Raw genomic sequence first — 21,722 nt, 5'->3', positions numbered from 1 at the left:
TATTCCTACCCTGTGTTTCCGCATTCTGGATCCCCTCCAGACACCATTATGAATATGACACTCAGATGCAGGGCACTAAAAATGGTTCTTGCCTCAAAATAAAACCTTTAAAGATCCCTTAGTGGCTATTCAGGGACTGGAATTCAATTTCAATTCTCCACCCTTTGGCCAGCTGTAGAGTCGGAATGCTTACATAAAACACCGAGAGTATGTACTTCATGGCAAATTTGATTTTTCTTCTGCAATAGAAATGTGAGTCACAGTTACCATGTGCTGTATTTTTTACTTAGGTAACATACAAAGCAATAATGGGCCTCATCAAGGGGAAACAGGTCCTTTAAAATTTTTATTTTATAGGTAGCTTTAACAGAAGCTTTGGGTACACCCACCTACTACATCAAGCATGTAAAAATCTAAGCCTTAAAATCATAATGCTCTATATTTTAGGCCATTATATCTCAAAGCATGACTTCTTAAATTCTTTTTTATTACAAGTAGTTCGTGCACATAAATGTTACATCACAACAGCACAGGAAGAAAGAAAACACATAAACGTTTGCAAACTACATAAATACTACATTACCTGCCTTGAAGTTAATCTTACTCTAAATGCCTCATGTACACATCAGCAGCCTATGTGTATGAAGCACTATTTTTGTTTTTTAACCGATCTGTCTTTCATAGGTCTTTGAAAGACAAAGATACAAGATCAAAATTTAGTCCACAAATAAGATAAAGTACGCTGGCAGCTACTATGAGCAATCACTGTGCACACAGAATCCAGCATGCCTACCAACAGTCTCCAGATAACCAAGATGGAGGATCTAGTTGTGCGCCTACTTGACGCTCTTTGGAAGACGTCCAGCCTGTCAGTCGACACTGTCATTTACTCTGCTATACAGTTGCCAGTTTAGGAGTAAACAGTTTTTCTGTTCTTGTTTAGGGAACAAAAGTAATTCCTAAAGCCACTAGAATAGACTGGAAAATCTAGGAGGCCGAGAATTAAGGTCACCATCGCTGACTGGCCTCTTTGAATTGTATACGTTGAATTGGATGGACACCCGTGCAGAACATGTGCAGGACAAAACGCTCTTTTCTACACAGCAACCTTTGCAGTATTCTTTTCAATAAATGTTTTTCCTCAGAAAGCTCATCTGGCTATAAATCAAATTTTACTCCAGAGCCTGTGCTGGTTTCCCAGATTCCTATACTACATCTAGCTCCTGGCCATAGCTTCCATGGAAAGGACAACGCTTACTGCTAAAACATTTTGAACATTTCAAATGCATGCGGAAACAACTGCATAAACTCTAGCAGCTACAGAAGGAGGCTCAAGAACCATTATTTATTATTTCTATTGACCTAGGACCTTCAACACCATCTTTTAAAACACAGAGAACGGTGGCAAGATAGCGGCAGAGTCCAGATGCCTCGCAAGCTGGAAGGTGTCCTGAGTGGACAACAGGAACCTGCTGTTCATGTCTCCCGCATCTGTGCACTCTAACTAAAAGCACTATCTTATCTTCCTTGACGATGAAACCTTGAAAACCCCAGCAGTGAGTTGTGGAGACTTCAAACAACACGGTCAGTCCACGGGCTTTCAGGGACAGGCGAAGAGTCTTAACAGCTCTTTCCCCAGGGAAGAGGGCTGAGGGGGTCCTTGGCTTAGGAGCTGTTTTTATTGCACACCTGGCCCTGGCTGACGCTGTCCTCCAAGTACTGGCTGCCGGTGTCACTCCTGCTGTTGATGGTAGAGGGGACGCGTGACGGGCGCCTCTCCGTGCTGCCATCCTGCGGGGCACAGCAGAGCATCTTCTTCATGGTGCTGTACATGTCCTCGTCCTTGTACGAGTAGATGATGGGGTTCATGACAGAGTTGAGCAGCGCCAGCAGCAGGAACCAGCGTTTCACGTGCTGCACGTTACACTGCTTGCAGTTCAGGCCGTCGAGCAGCAGGACCACCAGGCCCGGGGTCCAGCACACCACGAAGGCGCCTGCAGGGAGAGAGGAAGAAACGGGCTGCTCAGACCTCTGGATGCCGGCTCAGAGTCTCTGTCCCAGGCTCTATGGTTTTACATCCTCCAGAGGAGGGTTAGAGGTTGAACGGCTGGAGACCCCTCCCCCCTTCCCTTTCACCATCCGTGGTATTCTACCCTGCTACTCATCTGCTCACCCAGGCCTCATTATTGATAAAAAAGCTAACCTTTGCAACGTAAGTATAAACTGTTCTACATATGTGAGCCCCCAAAGTTTTCTGAACCACATTAGAAAACCACTGTAGTTTTTCACATTTGACAGGAAACTGAGGCTCTGTTCCTAGCGTCTGTGTGAAGGACCCCGGCACTCATATTTTTAACCCATTCTGTTGTTCCTGACTTCAGGCTTTTAAAACACTTTCCTGAAAATTCTAGCAATAACTAGTGCACTCTTACACACAGCTACAGTAAGCCACCCCAACCCCACCAAGTGACATTATACAATGGGCTTTGTCAGGGGCAGGCAGGCATGGCTCCTGCAGCATTATCTTCAGACTTTAATAAAGTCAAAAGTTCCATCCATCACAAATGCACACTGGGCTTTCCTAAACTCCCTGTTCTCTGTGCCATGTTCGCAGGCTATTTTCTTAATCATCTGCTGTGATCTCCATTGCTTTTGTAAGAAGCAATTCTTCCACGGCGTGATGGATAGAAATGTGCCTTGTAGACCATGGTGGAACATGACCACCGCCCACTAGTACCTGGATCACACTGACCTCACCTCTCAGCTCAGTGATGTTGAAACAGGTCCAATGGTTTCCTGCTTCCTTAACATGGCCCCGGGCAACAGTTAACAGCTGACTTATATGCTTACGATGAGCCAGACCCAGTACAAGAAATGCTTTTCTTGATTAACCCACAGGATCACACTATGAATCAGCACGAGAGAAGTTATGTACTTTGTCCATAGTAAGTAGGGTTTAGGAGACACCTAATTGTGAACGTGTGTTCTTCCTCCACAGACGGTATGCCTCACTGTGATGGGACCCATCTCCTTACCATGAGGTGGTTTTCTCTTGGTGATGCCATTGCTTTTACGTCAATTAGCATTCATCTCAAGCCTCCATTGTGCTTGAGGCTATACCAGATGCTGCTAAGAAGCTAAAAGCTCATGGGGAAACCAAGACACAAGTCTATAAAAACCATACCAACAACTAGTTAGTTACTCTTATTGGTTAGAACTGCATCTGGGCAGTTTTCTCCTTGGTGCTCACATAAACATAAGAATCAAAGCAGGTGAGAAATAGGCCCCAATACTGTGTTTGACCTTTTGAGCTGTGGCTTTGCTTGGACCCAAGTTAGATGTGTAAGAGATAACAGTAGAGGTTAGTTCTCTAATTTAGAATTACACGTCACCAAAGCCTACTGTTTCCCCACCACACGTGTTTGTTTTCTGGTCCGATTAACACACAAGTAAAGAGCCACATATGAATCTCAGAGAGGGTAGCTGGGTCCTCACGCACTTACTATGCATCTCCTGGGGATCCAAGCCACGGAGTAAGGACTGGGCTTCCTTGGCCATACATCAGGGACTTTAAGATGCATCTAAAATTTTAAACTGTGGCACAAATCCTTTGGTAGGTGTGCAATTAATGTAATGAGCTTGTACCATTTTTTAAAAAGAGAGAGTGGAAAAGGATTGAACAACTCAAGAATATTTTACACAGACTGGGGGAATAGTTGTTTTATTGAAAATGTACTTAATTTTATAAATTGCATATTGGTATACTGGTAATGAAACAGTAGACGCTTATTTTTAGGAAGATTTATTTTTGTTGTTTTTAATGGCGTGTGCTTGTGCGGGTGTCGGCACATGAGTGCAGGTGCGTGTGGAGGCCAGAGGCATCAGACCTTTGGGAATCATAGGTGGTTGTAAGCCACTTGATGTGGTTGCTGGGACCTGAACTCAGGTCCCCGGAAAAGCAGCATGCCTTCTTACCCAGAGCCATCTCTCTACACCCCTGGGTGTATTTCACAGTGCTGGGCTTGCTGAAAACTTCTGAAAAGCACTAGTGTGAACCTCTCTGTGTTTTTCACAACAGTGACTTTTATTCATGTTGGTGTTCCTTAAAGAGTGTTGCAGTGTGGTCAAGATGAGAGTCAAGGTAGCCAGACAAGCCCAAGGCTGCCAGCTTAGACGTTGAGAGACTTCTCTTTGTGAAACTGTCCAACTGCAAGAACCCCTGGTGGGACTGTCCCAGGGTTCCTGGGGACTAAAGGAAAGCTAACGGGAAGAAAAGGAAATAATGGGAGGAAAGAAGAAAAAAAACCAGCATCTGATTTATATTTTGTTGAGCACACAGAAAAAATTTAATAAATACGTAACTTCTAAACCTATGGATGGGAGCACTGGAATGGAAAGAAATGAAAACCACCGCAATAAGAAAAAGGAAGTTTTCAGACTCTCTCTCTCTCTCTCTCTCTCTCTCTCTCTCTCTCTCTGTGTGTGTGTGTGTGTGTGTGTGTGTGTGTGTGTGTGTGTGTGTTTTTAAATCTCGAAAGCTTTATTCCCCACTCAACGCACTGGTTTATATTTGTCAGGTGATCTGAACACTACAAATAAACCTTTAAGTTTGTGCCTCATTCATCATAACCTGGTAATTCTCACACACACACACACACACACACACACACACACATACACACACACTTTCTCTTTTTCAAATAGTTTATTCAGTAATAACATGACACTTTTTTATTGAACCCCAATTATATGTCAGGCACTGTTAATCCCAGCACTCGGGAGGCAGAGGCAGGCAGATTGCTATGAGTTCGAGGCCAGCCTGGTCTATGGTCTAGAAAGGGAGTCTAGGACAGCCAAAGCTACACAGAGAAACCTTGCCTCAAAAAAAACTTTATATGAATTAACCACTTAATATTGTGGTACATTTCTCACAAATAGGCACTAATAAAATTTTCATTTTAGATGCAAGGCCCACTACCACCAGGTAATGTGCTGGTAGCTGGCAAGGCCTGGATTTCAAGCCAGGGAGCCTTGCACCTGGCCTGGTACTAGGCCGGCTGCCTGGCAGTGGCCAAGACATATCCTGCTTCTAAAGGAAGGGAGCAGAGAGGCTGCCTCTGGGCTTTAAGTTTGATTATGTCTTATCTGACCATGGGACAGCATCCAGGCAAGTTCCTTATGTGCAACAGGGAGATTTTCTGGCAGAAGAGGGAGAGGAGAGAGTAGAAGGCAAATGTAGACTAGATGGAGGAGAGAAAGAAGAGAGGCTGGTCACGGTAAAAGGATGTAAGCAGGTCTTCTCTGAAAGAACAGGCTCAGCAGGGGGCACAGGTGCTGGATGCTGAGGTGCACATCCGACTCACTAACTGCCACAGGGTTAGACCCACGCCCTGAAGGCCACGTTCTCACCCACGTGCCCAACAGAAAGCAGGTACCATGGCTCTAACAGCTCATTTCCTATAGGTTCTTACCATATGTCATCCATAAGGCATGAAGCCAATCTCTCAAGACATTTTGAATGGCATGTCAGGAGCAGTTGGGGTCCCCAGGAGCCGTAATAGTAGAACATTCTTGGAGAATGTGGGGGACGGTGGGTGCGCACTGACAACTGTATTAACTCTTAAAGATGGGAGGAAGGGGCTGAGAAAGGAAGCTGGTAGCCTGCTTGCCTGGCATGAAGCCACAGGTCCTACCCACTGCTGCCACCAAATAAACTGAGTGGCAGTGCACGTGGAGAGGTGGAGCCCAGAGGACCAGAAGTTTAAGTTCATTGTTAGTTGCATAACGAATGAGTCTCTGTCTCAAGTAAAGCGAGCAGGGGTTGGGAGAGGGGAGATATTCTGGGAGGTCCAGCTCACTCAGCCCCCTCCCAATCTTCTATACATTCTAGAAGAAAAAAATATATATTAAAGGAATGTCCTTTGTGTTAGTTTGCCTCAATGCACAGACAATTATTGCTAGGAACTACCAGGGCTCAAAGAAGTCCTGATGAGATCGAGTTTCCACCTAACACTAGAACCGGCATTAACCAACAGGCATTGGCCTGGAGCTGCCTATGTGGGGACCAGTGGGAGAAATTAGGGATGCTCTTCTTGGAGGAGAGGAGACTAACGGAAGACATGATAGGCCAACTGTCTTCTAAAACCCGCACGTTAATTACACAGAACAGATGGGCAAACGAGCTTGTCCTGGGCTGTTCCAGGAGGTCACGTGGGACAGATGGAGGTGTTCAAAGAGCTAAGATTTGGGTGTAAAGCTTCAGGTAAATGGAGGGATTTAAGAGAAGCCTGCGTTTGCAGGTTGAGCCTCACTGGGCCAATTATTCCCTCAGTCTACGTCACTCTAGGATGCATACAGGGGAGATTTTTATGTTGAAATTAAAATGTGCTAAGTCTCGTCCAAGCTCTTCTCATGTAGGAAATTATCAAATTCTGTGTAACTACTAGGTTTAACTCATTATAAAATTCAGACAAATTTGACTTGTTTTCAGCATACATGCTATGCCTTGGCTTAAAACTGATCAAGGTGAATTTTCTAACCTGGAGGTTTCTCAAGTTAGCTAGCAAGCTCCCCAGCCCAACAAGAGAAAATTGAATAATTTACCTTCTGCTCCCCAGTGGACCTTCTCTCAGCCTCTCTGGGAGGGTGTGGACATGTGTCGGACTAATAGACTTCGAGTGAGTGTAAGATATAGCCCATTTTATAAACTATCTCTAAACGGACGCAAAATGGTTCAACCAATCTGACTCCGAGGACAAAACCATAGACTCCGTAAATATTATTTTTAAAAAATACAGAAAGGGGAAAGAGGCAGAATCCTTTAAAATGAGAAAAAACGTATCTCTAAAGATTAATATCTTTACCTCGAATTTGGAAAAATGTTCACGCATACATGTATAAATCAGGGTGCAAACCCTAGCCTCGAAACTAGTCTACAGGCAAGACACACGTGGCTCTCTTTGGGCGCCATCAGCTCTTTGTTCTGCTTCGTCAGAAATGCCTTCCCATCCCTCAATCTGAGGTCTAGCTTTCTTTCCAAACTTAGCTCACACTCTGCCTCCTGCACTGAACTGTTCCCATCCGCCACCGCAGGGACCGGTTCTTTTGCCAGCTCTTCTAGCACCTTCTACTGCGACAGTCCCACGGCTCTGGGCACACTGCCTGCTTCAGTCCACATTGTCATCTTCTCATCTTCCCCAGAGCCCCTGGCCAGGCAGAGTGCTTACGGCTTTAGATGGGCCTCCCATTTAAAGCACTGGCATACAGGCTTGCTATCTCAGTCTCCTAGGTGATGAACTTTGACATTCAGAGTGGCTGAGATTGAGCCCAGGATACAAGGCCCCATCTCCCTATGCAAGCTTTTTAGCACTGTGCATTATTTGAAGTGATTTTTTTTTAAATGCACGGCTCTTATCTCCCCTTCAGAAGCCTCCTAAGCAAGCGGGCTTTGCCTCAAACATCTTTGTGATCCTTAGCAGGAAGCTACATAGTCAGCAGCAAAGGAGATAAGTCAGATGAACCTACAAAGAGCCACCTGGCCAGGCACGATGCTAGCCAACTGTGCCATCACCTGCCATCACGGGCAGCACACTACCTTGCCTCTCAGGGCATGGCAGGAATGGAAACCAGACCCTTTGAGTCCAGCAACTCTCAGAGACGAGCTCACAGGAGGTAGCATTCTGTTGAGCTGGTATTGAAGGCTGAGAATGACTGTGCAGCGGGGTCAGCAACAGCTCGAGGCACCTGGGGAATCCCAAACGTCTCGGGATGGTTTGAAACCAGGCGAGTGACTGAGGAAGTGAGACAGAGTCTGAGAACTAAAATCTACACAAGCTCCTGTATAGTACTCAGGAGTCTGGGGTGATGTAGTGCACACTCAGGAGGCCTTCCTCAATGACTTCCCCCAGAGGAGTAAGCTAGCATGCTCCCAGACATCCATTCTAGGTGATGAATTGACTTCTCTCCCAAGCATCCGAAATGCTGTGAGTTATGTGCCCTTCTTGAGAGAGGATTAAGAAAATATTTCTTCCTATGGTTCATAGAGGAACTCCAATAAAGAAGATTAGGTCAAAGGTTTCTCAGACTCTGTAGCAGCCCAATGGATCGTGAAATCAGTGTTGTAGTTCACAGACGGCACTGAGAAGAAAAACGAGCCGAGCAGAAAGCATCAGCCTGTATACACTGGAGTGAAAGTATATTTGTTTCATAGAACGTGCTTCAGTCACACACACACACACACACACACACACACACACACACACACACACACACACGTGTGTGTGTGCTTGGCTAGGACTTGGAAGCTATGCTGTTTTTTATTGCAGATCCCAATTCAAAACTAAACTTGAAAATCCATTTCTATTTACCAGTGGCTTTCAAATCACTTTTTAAAAGTGGAAGAATACTTTCCCCCAAAGGAACGTTCTCATCAGGAGTTTTAGTCAGGTTTTGTTTTGTTTTGTTTTGTTTTTTTACTAAAGAAAGCAAAGGAGAGGAGAGTGTTGATGAAGGCCCACGCAGCGAATTCACTCTCAGTTTTATCCCACAGTCTGTCATCCCATCACTTACTGTTACGGTTTGAACCAGTTCCCCACAGTGTCATCTTTTTGAACACTCATTCCCCAAGTTGGTGGCACCGTTTGGGAAGGCTGTGGAGCCTTTAGAAGGTGAGGCTCATTGGAGGAAGTATGTCAGTTGGGAGGTATGATAACCTGCCTCCTTCCTATCCTACCTACTGTTTCTTTTCTGCCCCACACTCTCACCAACTAAGCAACGTCTGATGCCCTAACCTGTCTTACTATGATGACCCTCAAATCCTCTCTAAGGCTTCCATTGCTATGTTGCTTCTGTCTGGTCATAGTGACAAGAAAGCCCAACTCTCACACACCTGTGCAGTCCTTGGTGGTCCCAGGGACCACGCTCTGGCTGAGATGCGAGCTAGGCCATCTCCCAGTTTAACCAGCTCCCTTGGGAGTGTGTTAACATGATGAACTATGAGAGCCACCAGCCTGGCCAAGGCATCTGAAGACTGGCAGACCAGGATCCGAGAAGGCATGGCTTACGTGGATGGAAGTCGATGAGTTTGAGGGCTGGGAAGGAAGACAGAGCTTGAAGACGTGCTGTACTCTTGGATCTGGGCAGTGAGGGTAGAGAAAGGACCAAGGCTATCTGGGACACACGTGTCTGCGACTGCCAAGCAGAGGAAACTGAGGTGGGCCCTCTCTGAGAGGAAGAAACAGGCTGTTCCATCATAGGCACCTAGAGTGTCTGTGGCTCTTCTGCAGGCAGAGAGCAGCTGGTAACAAGGCTGTGACTCTGAGAGCAGTGGGTAGAAGTATTGACCAGGGAGCCATCAGCTGTAGGCTGAGACGGAAGCCATATGCCCTTCTGTTAATAAATACTTACTAAGTAAGTGCCTCCCGCAGCAGATACTAGAAGTGGCATCTACGTGGTGATGACATTTGAATGGGAAGTCTGATTCCCTCCTATTGCCAAGGGAAAGGTCAGTTGTTCTATCCAGACACAGCTATTTCTCAATGGGGTCCTATATTCTGGTTTAGAGACTTGCTGATAATCTAATCGGACTATATGCGAACTCTCCTCTCATAATCAAATAAACTAGCTTGAGCCTCATACCTAAAAATCAAAAACCAAGAGCTGTCAAAGTTAGTTTTTAATCACGTATTGGGATATCCAAGTCCAGCCCTGAGATGACAGGGCGATGACTACAGTTGTTTATCAGAAATATTGAATTAAAGTCACTTCACGTGCACACTGCCGTGGGTAGCGCCATCTTTGGGCAGGTGGCCCTAGGTGGTATTAGAAGGTAGCTGAGCAAGCCATGTCGGATATACCAGTCATCAGTGTCCTCTGCCTTTGCTTCTTTTTCTGCTCCAGGTTCCTGCCTTCAGTTCCTGCCTAGTGTTCCTTGATGCCGGGCTGTGATAAGTAGGAGGAAGTAAATCATTTCCTTCCCAAGTTGTGCTTGGTCACAGAGATTATCATAGCAAATTAAAACAGCGACAGACAGGATGTGTACACGACTAGGCTCTCAATCGTGTTGCACAAAATCTGATCTTCAGGACTCATATACTTCTGTTCCGGTCTCTTAGACATTACACATATTTTCATCTGCTTAAAAATTCACACATGCAATAAAAAAAAAACTATGACATGAGAGTAGCTCACAAAACTCCTGTAATGACAAAAACAGCCACACAGACTAGTCTCGCTCTGGCACATGGGCTACTAATGTCATCAAACGGGAGGATATATTTTAAATCTGTTCACTCTGTCATTCTTTGTTTTTAGCTCAGGAAAAAGCCACAGAGCACAAGCAATAATACTAACCTAGGAAGCCACAGGGCTGTCTGATTTACTAAAATAGAAAATTACAGCCCCACATAAAAGTCAGGTGGTGGACTGCATTCTGGCAAAGCAGTCTTCATATTTGAAAAAGCAAAGCAAAAATGCAAAATAAATAGGGCTAAAGCTTTATAATGTAAATGTCATGTATTATTAGAATATTTAAGGGAAAGTGATCTTACAATATTAAAGAATTTGTCCCATGATTTAAAAGTAATAGTTCCAGATGTAGTTTGTATTTTAACTCATATTCATTTGCTCAAGTGTTTTAAAAGCCAAATAAATGAGAAAAAAAGACTGCCACATAGCTAAAAGAAGAGAAACGTATAGCTTAGCAAACGTGAACTGCTTCAAATAGATAGCGAACAGTTAAACTGTTCCCAAATACTCATTTGACACTGTTGTCACCACTGTCAAAACTCTTGAATCTAACAAAGAGTGTTTGAACACTTGTTTTAAATGTGTGACCAGCTCCAGAAAGTTGGGTCTCTCCATGCCAAGCCCTTATGAGGCACCGTGTGAAGCAGAGCACGCCAGCTGGAGCCGCAGCCGAGGCCTAATTCTAGGCTTTAACTGGGGCGAGAGCTGGAAGTCATAAACTCCGTTAGCAAGTGCTTGTTTCCATCTCTAGACTCCACTTTAACAGCTTGTGCGTGGACTGGTGAACCTTAGCAACTGTTCTCTCGAGGGCCTCCCCCATCTGAGGAAGGTCAGTTGTGAGCATAAGCAGAGAGGGAGCCATTGGGTAAAATATAAACTCCTTGGTAGCTTAATGAACATTTTATACACACACACACACACACACACACACACACACACACACACACACACATGATATATGTGAGATATATATATATATATATCATAGCTTAGTACTTCCCAATGGATATAGCCAAATCATTAGCTGTGAACTCACAGATACCCTGATGAGCACCTACTAACCTGTTTTATCATGCTAAGATTTGCCATTTGTAATGAAGTGTTTCTTAGAGAACCTCACCCAGAAAATTAACTACTCTTAAGTCCAGAAACATTCTGTGATCATTCTAAATTTCCCCAGATTCTTTTTCTTTCCTGGCTGAGGTTTTCAATGGATGATTTTGAAACATATTTTTTTCCTTATAGATAAAAAGAAAAAAAAAACCCTTGGAAATCAAAAAGTTTTGTAATTCAGCTAACAAGATGCACCACCACCACCCACAACCCAAATCAGTGGCTAAACATAGGTCATAATGGGAGATTGGATTTACATTGAATCCGACCAAGAAATATTACATGGATGTATGACATTATCAATGGGTAAATTAATAATATTCTAAAAAACTAAAAGTAAAAATGTATCACACCAGTGAAGGTTTCCAAAATAAACTGTGATTTATCCAAACAGTGACATAGCTGTCGAGAACAATATTAATATGGATATGACATGTGCTCATAATTTATTACTTTTTAAACAAAAACAGGCCATAAAACATCATGCACAGTATGAACATATTATGCTTAACTGAATTGGTAAAGTCATTAAAAGAGAAGGTTAACCAATTATGCATTCCTGGTTGTGTATTTGTGTATTCAGACATGCTCTAAAAGCAGATATGTAAAATCCCTAGCAGATGTTTAATAATCTCTAGTCGGTATGACCCAAGCAGTCCTTACTTCTTCCTTATGTATTTTTCACTGGTGTGTTAATTTCTTCCACAAGCACATCTTGGTTTCAAATCATATACCTCCACTACAACTAATTCTGTGGATCCCACAGGCTGAGACACAGGAAGGTCACATCTGTCTCTCCATTGTGTCTACAATGAGGTCAGTAAATGGGAAAACGCAAAGTGAGTATATGAGTCATCGAGCAAGCAGACCAACACAGACCAAGGACATAAAGTACGGCACCTGTTATTATAAGACTCTTTCTGATTTCTCTGTATTTTTCTGTACTGTAAGTCACACGGGTGACATAGGATCAGTACAGATCAATTATGCAAAGCATGGTGTTGGTTGTTGTAAGGCTCATTTTCGTGTATTTGTTGTAACATTAAGTCCCAAGGATAAAATCAGGAAGTACCCAGGATTGGGCAGTCTTTGAGGCACTGACTTGTAATCCTAGCTATTCAGGAGACTGAGGTAGAAGGATCACAAATTTAAGACCAGCCTGGGCAACTTGCCAATCAAACCTTGTCCTAAAATATAAACGTGAAAGGATGTTTGGGACTGTAGCTCAATGGGAGATATTTGCCACATACTAGGTTCCAGGTTCAATCTCTTTTATTGCAAAGAAGAAGAAAGAAAGAAAGAAAGAAAGAAAAAAAAAGACAACTAGAAAAGAAAGTGGCCTAGACAATGTCCTGAGCCCACAGATCCCAAGTGATCACCTACCCTCTGCCCTAAGAGAGCGGGATGGCCACTCCCAGCTGAAAACAAGGGCGCCAGGGAGAAGGAAGCATTAGGCACAGAGGGATGCTGGGCTTCTCCAGTTACCTAGCCCATCTTTCAGACAACTGAAGCGTAAGACTCCTAAGTAGAAGCCTTCCCACATGTGCTGGTACCTAAATCTTATGAGTAGGATCTACCTGACTACCTTATCACAGCAGTGAGCACCCGATGCCTTTCAGCATATGTGCCACCGCATGTCCCACACTCTGGAGGCGTCAGATCTGTTGTGGGTTGAGTGCATTCAGACATATACTCGTGCATTCAGACATTTGGCCCACAGTTGGTGTTGCAGTTTGAGACTCGGAGCTTTGTTAAGGGAGCTACGCCATTGGGATAGGCTTTGAGCATTTATAGTTCCTTTCAACTTCCAGTTTGCTCTCTCTGCTTTCTGCATGTGGTTGGAGATTTGTTCTCTCATCTTCCTGCTCTGTCACACCATCCCTATCACAACAGGTTCTCCCACCGAAACTATAAGCCCAAATAAATTCTTTCCCCCTTAGTTGTCATTGGTCATGGTGTTTAGTGCAGCGGCTGTACACACCCAGTGGTCCCTACACCTCTAAGAGCATTATTGTCCATCTTATTCACTGTGCGGGTCTAAGGTACTATAGGGATGGAAGCAACTACACTTGCTAAGAAGTGCAATTAAATGGTTAAACTAAGCCAGTGAAGCACTGAGGATGCCAGGAATGAGCCACATTGAAAGACTTTAGGGAAACATTTTGCTTGCTGCCATTTTCCACCACTGATTGTTAAGGACTCTAAGGAAACACAAGTCACTGCTATATGGCCAGAGTAAGGTGTTAGGGCTGATGTGCCATTAAAGACTCTCATGAAAGATGGAAAAAATAATTTATTGCCATTATTACTGCTTAAAATGAAAAAAATCAAACCAAACCAGCTTTCCTTCTTTCTAGCTCAACTCTTGAGATCTAGACTCTGGTGCTAAGATACAGGAAAAGCATAGTCGCCCTCTTCTCTATTCCAAGCCCCTTGGTGAAAGTAAGCCAGGTAGGCAGTGGGCACACAAACACAGACGTGAGACCACCTGCTAAATCTCAAATCACAAGCTTCCCCGATAAGGCATCTTGCTGTCTTTGTGTTTTTTATTGTTTTCTGTTGCTAAGAGTCCAAACGACAAACATCTATAGCTTTCGCTTGGCCAAGGCAGCATTCAAAGGACCATTCACATTCTATTGAATGCTCTAGTTACTTCCGATCATATCTGACTTTCCCCAAAGCCAATTAGAATTAGTATTTACCAGAACTTGCTTTAAGGAAATGTAACGTGACACCGTCTTTGCCTTCTGAAGACTTTGATTTCAAGTTTACTTTGTAATCAGCAAAGCAATGCAAGTGCGAGCATACTGTTCCATTCTAAGAAGATGGCAGCCGTAGCTGTGCGCCACGCCGGGGGCACAGACACAGGCTTGCAGTCTTTGTCTCCTTGCTACTCCCCTCCTCACTGGGTCCACTGCCATTAACAGCCCTTTCTTCTCCTGTGCTCTGATTGGATCCTATTTGAGATAGACATGTTTAACAAGGTAACTTGCAAATTTAAAGACAGTCACTTGGGCTGGAGGTCTAGTTCACGTTGGTAGAGTCTCGGGTCCATTCCTCAGCTGCACCCCCTTCTCAATTTCATTGTTCAGATTCAATCCTTGGAATAGCATTGCTGTCTGAAGATTTTGGAGTCATCTACTAAATAGGAGCCCATATCAGACCCTTACAAGGATCCAACGTTAGTGTTAATTGCTCGGGATTCAAGCAAACAAGAAAAACATAAGATTTCTCTTTCTTTCTCTCTCTCTCCCTCTCCTTCTCCCTCTCCCTCCCTCTTCCTCCCCCCTCTCCCTCCCCCCTCTATATCTCTGTTTCCCTCACTTGCTCAACACATCAGTTCCTCAAGTTGCTGCAGCTGTTCATAGTTTAATTCTAGAATCACCATCATAGGAGAGGTGCTTTCATCCCACAGGGAGCAGCCTCACCCTGCTCAGCCCCATCAATGTTGCTCTGACTGGGTCCCTTCCATTGCTCTCCACAATTATTTTGTGTATGGATTGACTGGTTAACTGTTTAACAGTCATTACTCAACCTGGAACATACATACATATGAAAGTGGGACTTTGCCTCTTTAATTCCTTCACAGGCACCACATGTGCAGTGACACAAGGTCCCCTGTGGAGACTCTGATTCTGAGAGTCAGGAATGAGGCCACGAGTTAGAGTGTTTGAGGGGTGGACTTTACACCAAGCAAAACCTTTACTCTCAGCTGCCAACCCAAATTCTAACGGCCATCTCGGTCTCCGTGGGACTAGGAACATGGCTTCTTGAGAATCCTTCTGTTAGAAAGAAAGGGGCCTTCAATCTTGAGAGCAAGGTTTGTATGATGTAATTTGGTGATAATGAATAGCATGGGTCCATGGGGACCTGGAAAAACATTGTGTGCTGGGCTCATGTTCAAGCTCAAGAGGTTGTGTTGTGTTGTTTGTTCTTTCTTCTCTTTAAGAAAGAGAGAGGAGAGAGAGAGAGAGAGAGAGAGAGAGAGAGAGAGAGAGAGAGAGAGAGAGAGAGAGAGATATGGCATGGCTCATTTGGTAAAGAACTTATTTCACAAGCATGAAGACCCAAGTTCAATTCCCAGAACCCACTTTAAAAGAGGAGTGCCTAGTGGTCTACAGTTGCAATCCCAGTGCTAGGAAGGAAGAGACAAGCAACTCCCTAGAACTGGTTTGCCACTGAGTCTAGCCCACTTGATCAGTTCCATGCTAATAGAAGATGCTGTCCCCCAAAAGCAAGGTTTTACATGATGCCTAAGGAAGTACACCAGAAGTTGTCACCTTGCCTACCCATTCATGCACACAAATGCATGTATACCTACACACACACACACACACACACACACACGAGAGAGAGAGAGAGAGAGAGAGAGAGAGAGAGAGAGAGAGAGAGAGAGAGAGAGAGGGAACACCTAGACAAAGAGTAGGCTAAAGGGAAAGGAGAAAGTTGACCTTTGACCCTATGCCTCCATCACACTCTTCCCCTGCACTGTTACTATCTGCTGGGTCCCTCCTTGTTTGCTCAGCTTTGTTTTTGGGACAGCACCTTGTTCTGTAGCCCGGACTGGCCTGAAATTCACAGTGACCTTTCTTCTACCTTAGCCTCTCAATGCTGGCACCGTAGCTGTGAGTCACCAGCTTCTGTCTTCCCTCCGTGCCCTTAAAGGTTCCTTCACTTGTTAGTCACCTGGGTAGAGCCAAATGTTCCCCATTCCCACATCACTCTACATCTATCAAGCTAAACAGCAGCACATCTTCCCCACTGTGGCTGGCTACATGGAATGCTCACCAAGACACGTGGTCCCTTTGATTCCCCACTTGGCACGGAGTTCCCATGGAGACACTTTTGTATTGAAAACTGGATTGGGCTTACTTCCTGTTCCTCTGTTCTGGAAAACATAGCACTGGCTTATAAGAGGAGAGCTGCACCCAATTTGCTGTACTGCTGAACCTTCATGGTATCTAATGGAATATTCTAGTCTGTATAGCCAAGCACAGACAAGGTCCTTCCTGATCTCAGACCAGAGAGCAGTGTGCCTCTCCCCAGAAATGAATGGAATAGGCCAAAGAGACAGGAACTCAGAGTGGGACTGTCAGAAGGAAAGGTGACGGGGTAGACAGTACTTGAGGGGCTTGTGAAGAAAAGACGAAGATTGGAATTATTGGAAGGGGGACTATCCGTAATCTGTCACCGTGTTTGTTGGCTAAACTTACACCATATAATCACATCAAGCGCCTTCAAACTCAGGACCATGTATGATGCCATAATAATGACAAGCTGGGGCAGAGGCCATAGCAAAAGGAAGCTCAAGAGCTGGGCTATCTCGGGAGCCTGAGGCGCCAGGGCTCCTCCTTGTGATTTAAGGGGCTGCTATGATCTAAAACACAGGAACCAGAGGCTCATATTATAGCCCCTGTTTGCGCACACGTGGGCAGTGAAACACATCGGGCTTTGTTTGTTTGCTTGCTTTTGGTTTTGTTGTTGTTGTTGTTGTTGTTGTTTGTTTATTTGCGAGGAGGTCTTGTTTTACTGTTCAGGCTGGTTTTGAAATCCTGGCCTTAAATGATGCTCAGGGTTTAGCCTTGGGAGAAAGACATCCTAGTCTGTATAGCCAACCACAGACAAGGCCCTTCCTGACCTCAGAACAGACAGGGCAGTGTGCCCCTCCCTCTTGGCTCTTCCCCCAAATCGCCAACATGACAGAGGCTGTACTGCACCACTACACTCAGCTGTGATAAAGAAAACACATGTAAGCTGTCCTGCACCATGATTAGAGAATTCTCGATTTAAAACTCACTTTTACTAGTGACTTACTAGCTTTTGACTGCTAGTAATAAATAAGATTAGCAAGGTAAGATACTCAAAGAACTATAAAAAAATTCCAAGTTGTTAGTTAAGGAAGAAAAGCCTCTGAATCACACAAGTACAGATGCGGACAAGGAACATTCCAAGCATAAAGGGGTCTTCTTGAATGAATGGTCATTGGCCACTGAGGTGGCTCAGACTGTAGAGATGTTTGTGGCCAAATCCAACAACCTGAGTTTGATCTCAGGGACCCACATGATGGAAGAAGAGAACTGAGGATGAGGAGAGAAAGAGCTCAGCCCTTTGTCACGTGGCTTTGAGCCTACTCTCTCCAGGGAGCGACGATGGGCTCTTTACTCCCCCAGGAAAGGCTACTGTGGTGGGATCGCTGATCCTCAGAACAGGTAGAGGGGACGAGGCAGCACCACACACTAATAGCATGGCCTCTACAGCCAGGCCCCTGGGCTGAAACCCCAGCTCCACTGTGTTTAATCTTCTGAGCGACTTGCACAGCAGCGACCCAACATGTTACATGGGACTAGTACGGACGCCTGCCTGCTTCAATGGCTGTAGCATGAAGCTAAACTTGTTATACGACCAGTCAGCCTTCAAGATGTCCAAAGGAAACATGGGTTTGGGAGAGGCTGAAGAAATACAAAGAATCTAGAGCCACCTAAACGACAGAAAGTAGCTACTGAGACGTCCCAGAACGTTAGTGGTGTGAGTGTGTGTGTGTGTGTGTGTGTATGTGTGTGTGTGCACGAATGTGTAACCATGTGAATGTGCGCATGTGTCTATGTGTGAATAGGTGTGCCTGCATTTGTGTGTGTATATGTGTGCACATGTATGTGTGAATGTGTGTCTACACTTGTGTGTGTGTGTGCGTGTGTACATGTGCCTGTGACTGTGTGTGTGTAAGCATGTGAACGTGTGCATGTGTCTATGTGTGAATATGTGTGTCTGCATTTGTGTGTGTATGTGTGTGCACACATGTGTATGTGCATGTGTGTCTGCACTTGTGTGTGTGTGTGTGCAGATGTATGTGGGAGTTCCTGTCAGAGGCTCAGGCACTGGTCCTCGCTGTGTTTGAGACAGGGTCTTTTGTTATTTTCCACCATGTCCTATGTGGCCCTCGAGCATCTGGGGGAGTCTCCTGCTTCTACCTTCTATTTCCTGTACAGGCAGTGCGCTAACAGATGGCTGTACCATGTCGGGCTTTAATGTGGGCTCTAAGAATTCAAACTTAGGTCCTCACTTCTGTGAGGAAAATAACATTTACCCACTTACCCATCACCCCATCCTGAAGGGTAGTGACTTTAAAAAAAAAACAAACAACTTATTCACTTAAAACTAGGTAAATGGAACAAAGCCAGGAAAAACAAACAAACAAACAAACAAAACTGCCAAAACCTACCTATTTAGAACCTTTTGTATTAATTCCAAAATGCTGTGGGCATTTTGTTTTACTGTTAACTTTGCTTTTTCGTGTCTATTTTCTCAACTATGCCAGGTATGTATCAAGAACTGAGACCCTACGGAGCAAATTTACTTTTAGATCCCCAGGTATTTTGTTTTTGTTTTTGAAGTACTATTACAAAACGGGCTCTGGATCAATATTTATTCATGTGTCAACGATCAAGTGACTGAATAAATAAATAGTCTTATTGATACCTGTAGATGCTTGCCCAAGTGTAAGACGGCCTTTGAATGCTAAGAGAAGAGCCATGCAGGAGCCACTGACAGCTGTGAGGCTAGGATAACCGGAGCCATTTCTCTGACCTGGAGCCCCAGCTTTTTTTTTTTCCTGAACAGCAGTTGTGTTATGAATCATCCTGTTTACTCAGCAGTTCTAATTACTCTTGCCAGAACAAAGGTATTTTGTGAGCCTTTTGCAAGACTGTTTGGCTTTTTGCAGATGCTACACACTTAGGCAATTAAAGTGCTTAATGCCATGCCTCGATCGCAGATGAGATGGAGCCCTTGGAGCCGCTGAGGAAAAGCACTGGGGTAAAGAGACAGGAGCGGGCTGGAGGGAGTTTGTAGGGAGGCTGTCAGCATTTGCGCTGATACTGAGAAGCTTTACTTTCTTTTTGTGCCACTTGTTATTTGGACCAATATAAAAATCAAACGGGATTTGGTTCCTACCTCTGTGTAGGAATGAATTTTCTTGTTTGCAAAAACAGGCGGTCAGAATGGAATTTGGGGCTGGAATTAAAATGATGTAATGAGAGATGGCTCAGTGGTTAAGAGCACTGGCTGCTCTTCCAGAGGACCCAGGTTCAATTCCCAGCATTGGCACAACAGCTCACTACCCCCTTAACTCCATTTTCAGAGGATCCACATCCTCTTCTGCCCTCCATGGGCACCAGACATGAAAGTGGTACACACACATATATGCATGCAAAACACCCATACACATAAAAAAGATAAATTAATGTTAAATTATTTGATTGAGGAATGTTTAGAACATACATACATAATTCAATTCTATGACATCTACTTATAAAATATCCTCCTTGATATGATCAAAACACATTACATGCACATGCAAAAACCTTACAATGACGCCTGTTATTATGCGTAATTAAAATGTGCTAATAAAAATATTTAAAAATGCAAACACGTAAGTAGCTTCGTTGGATGGTTGGACTTTACCTACTGATATAATAGGATATGGCCTGAAAGCTACCTGAGAAATTACAATTTTGGAAAATAAGGTCTTGGTTTGGTATGGGGCTGGAAGAGTAATAGATCAACTGTCTGGGAGCAAGCCAGGCCCTTGGGACTAGGGAACAAGCAGAGAATGCAACAGCTCGGTGACAACAGTCTTGTCACTAGCATCTCAACCTGTACTCACATGGAGTTAAAGATGTTCCAAGCTGGAATGAACAGCACTTGGGTCTGCCCAGTTGTGGAGTCCGGACATTTGGGTGTCGTTGCTGGGATACCACAGTGCCTTTTTTTTTTTTTTTTTTTTTTTTTGAGAACCATCATCAAGTACCAATGAGCCTGAATCTTCCATCACGCCCTGGTCTGCCTATCTCTCTGAGGGTGATTGCATCAGATTCACATCTTATACTAACTTAACAGTCTCTCATATGGCCTTCCTGCTTCCAGTTTTGTTACTTCAATTCATTCCCTTATGTGATCAGCCATTTTTAGGTAAAACAAGTCTGACCAAGCTATCCTGTAGTTTAGAAGTCCTCTGAATAACGTCCAAAGGCCACAGCCAACAGGGCAGGCAGATCTCATGACCTCACCCGACTGACTAGCCAGCTTTCTCGCTGCTCTGAACAATTCCTGTTCAGGTGGTTTTCTCTTGTCTTCTGTGTTACCCGCAATGCCATGAAGACCCTTCTGCTTTCAACATACAGTACAGATTCACAAGCCAGCACCTCTCTCAGCTGCGCAGGTCACAGCACTTAGATTAATACTTTTACACTTAGTGAAATGGGCTCCACTCAAAACAATCTTTTATGTGCCACCATTTAATGCTCACATGTATCCTTTAAGGTAGGTGAGGCCATGTATCCCTTTCACAGAACAAGGAAACTGAGGATGCTGAGAAAACACCACCTGATGATTCTCAAAGCAGGGACCCTCTTCCAACTGCTCCCAAAGTGCCACGCTGGTGACAGAATTTACAATGATTTGCCTCCTCAATTTTCTGTACTATAGACTAGGTTCTTAATGAAAAAGACCAGCCTGGTATGGAGTATCTCATATAGGAGGCTTAATAAATATTTGTGGAACTAATAAACACTGACAACTTTCTACTTCATGGAATGTTTGCAGTCATGTCTCAGCTTGTCTCCTTACTGCCCGTGTGACCTTCAGCAAATTAGTTAAGTTCTTTGTCTAGAGTGGGGGTAACGAAAATCCATTCTTCAGAGAAGAACTAAACCAGTAAACATCTTTAGAGTGCTTCAAGAGTCCCTGGCACCAAGCGAGGACTGTCTGAGTGTTTGCTTTGCTGTTAGGAGCATTTATGATGATGGAGCATCTACAGGCACTTGTGGGGTGGAATGCATGTTGTTGGCAGGGCTTTACAGGAAAGAGGAACGACAGAGATAACATGACAATCTTTAAACACACACTGGGCCTAATAGCAACACCCAAAAACATGTTATATATCATCATGTGCCTCCATTAAGGATTCTTATCGAATTGAACTCCAATAGGGAATGACCTAGAAGTGTCATTCTGAGTAAGCACACAACTAACTTACATGAAGGACACATTACTATACAGAAGGACCAGCTCAAACGAAGTTAAAGGGAAAGCTGAGAGGTGGCGGCGCACGCCTTTGATCCTAGCACTCCAGAGGCAGAGGCAGGCGGGTGTCTGTGAGTTCAAGGCCAGCCTGTTGTACATAATGAGTTCCAGGACAGGCAAGGCTACCCAGAGGAACCCTGTGTCAAAAAACAGAGATGGAGATGGAGATGGAGATGGAGAGGGAGAGAGAGAGAGAGAGAGAGAGAGAGAGAGAGAGAGAGAGAGAGAGAGAGAGAGAGAGAGAATTAAAATAGATGTTTCCTTATGTCTGTGGGAATGTTCAG

General features: G+C 44.3%; 1 protein-coding gene across 6 annotated transcripts in view; it reads right to left on the bottom strand.

The window, feature by feature from the left end:
- Window positions 1–327: 327 nt before the first annotated feature.
- LPAR3 (lysophosphatidic acid receptor 3) overlaps window positions 328–21,722 on the bottom strand; it is a 65,380-nt gene continuing 43,985 nt past the window's right edge. For all 6 annotated transcript variants that reach the window (XM_084756380.1, XM_084756381.1, XM_084756379.1 and 3 more), the window contains exon 3: window positions 328–1,994. In XM_084756380.1, the coding sequence (XP_084612506.1) occupies window positions 1,666–1,994 (329 nt within the window). In that variant the 3' untranslated portion in view covers window positions 328–1,665. The remainder of the gene's footprint in view (window positions 1,995–21,722) is intronic.

This window comes from Acomys minous (genome assembly GCF_964271855.1).
Source record: "Acomys minous genome assembly, chromosome: 14".
NCBI lineage: Eukaryota > Metazoa > Chordata > Mammalia > Rodentia > Muridae > Acomys > Acomys minous.
Note: the sequence above shows the minus strand (reverse complement) of the source record. Positions and strands in the feature narration are given on the sequence as shown.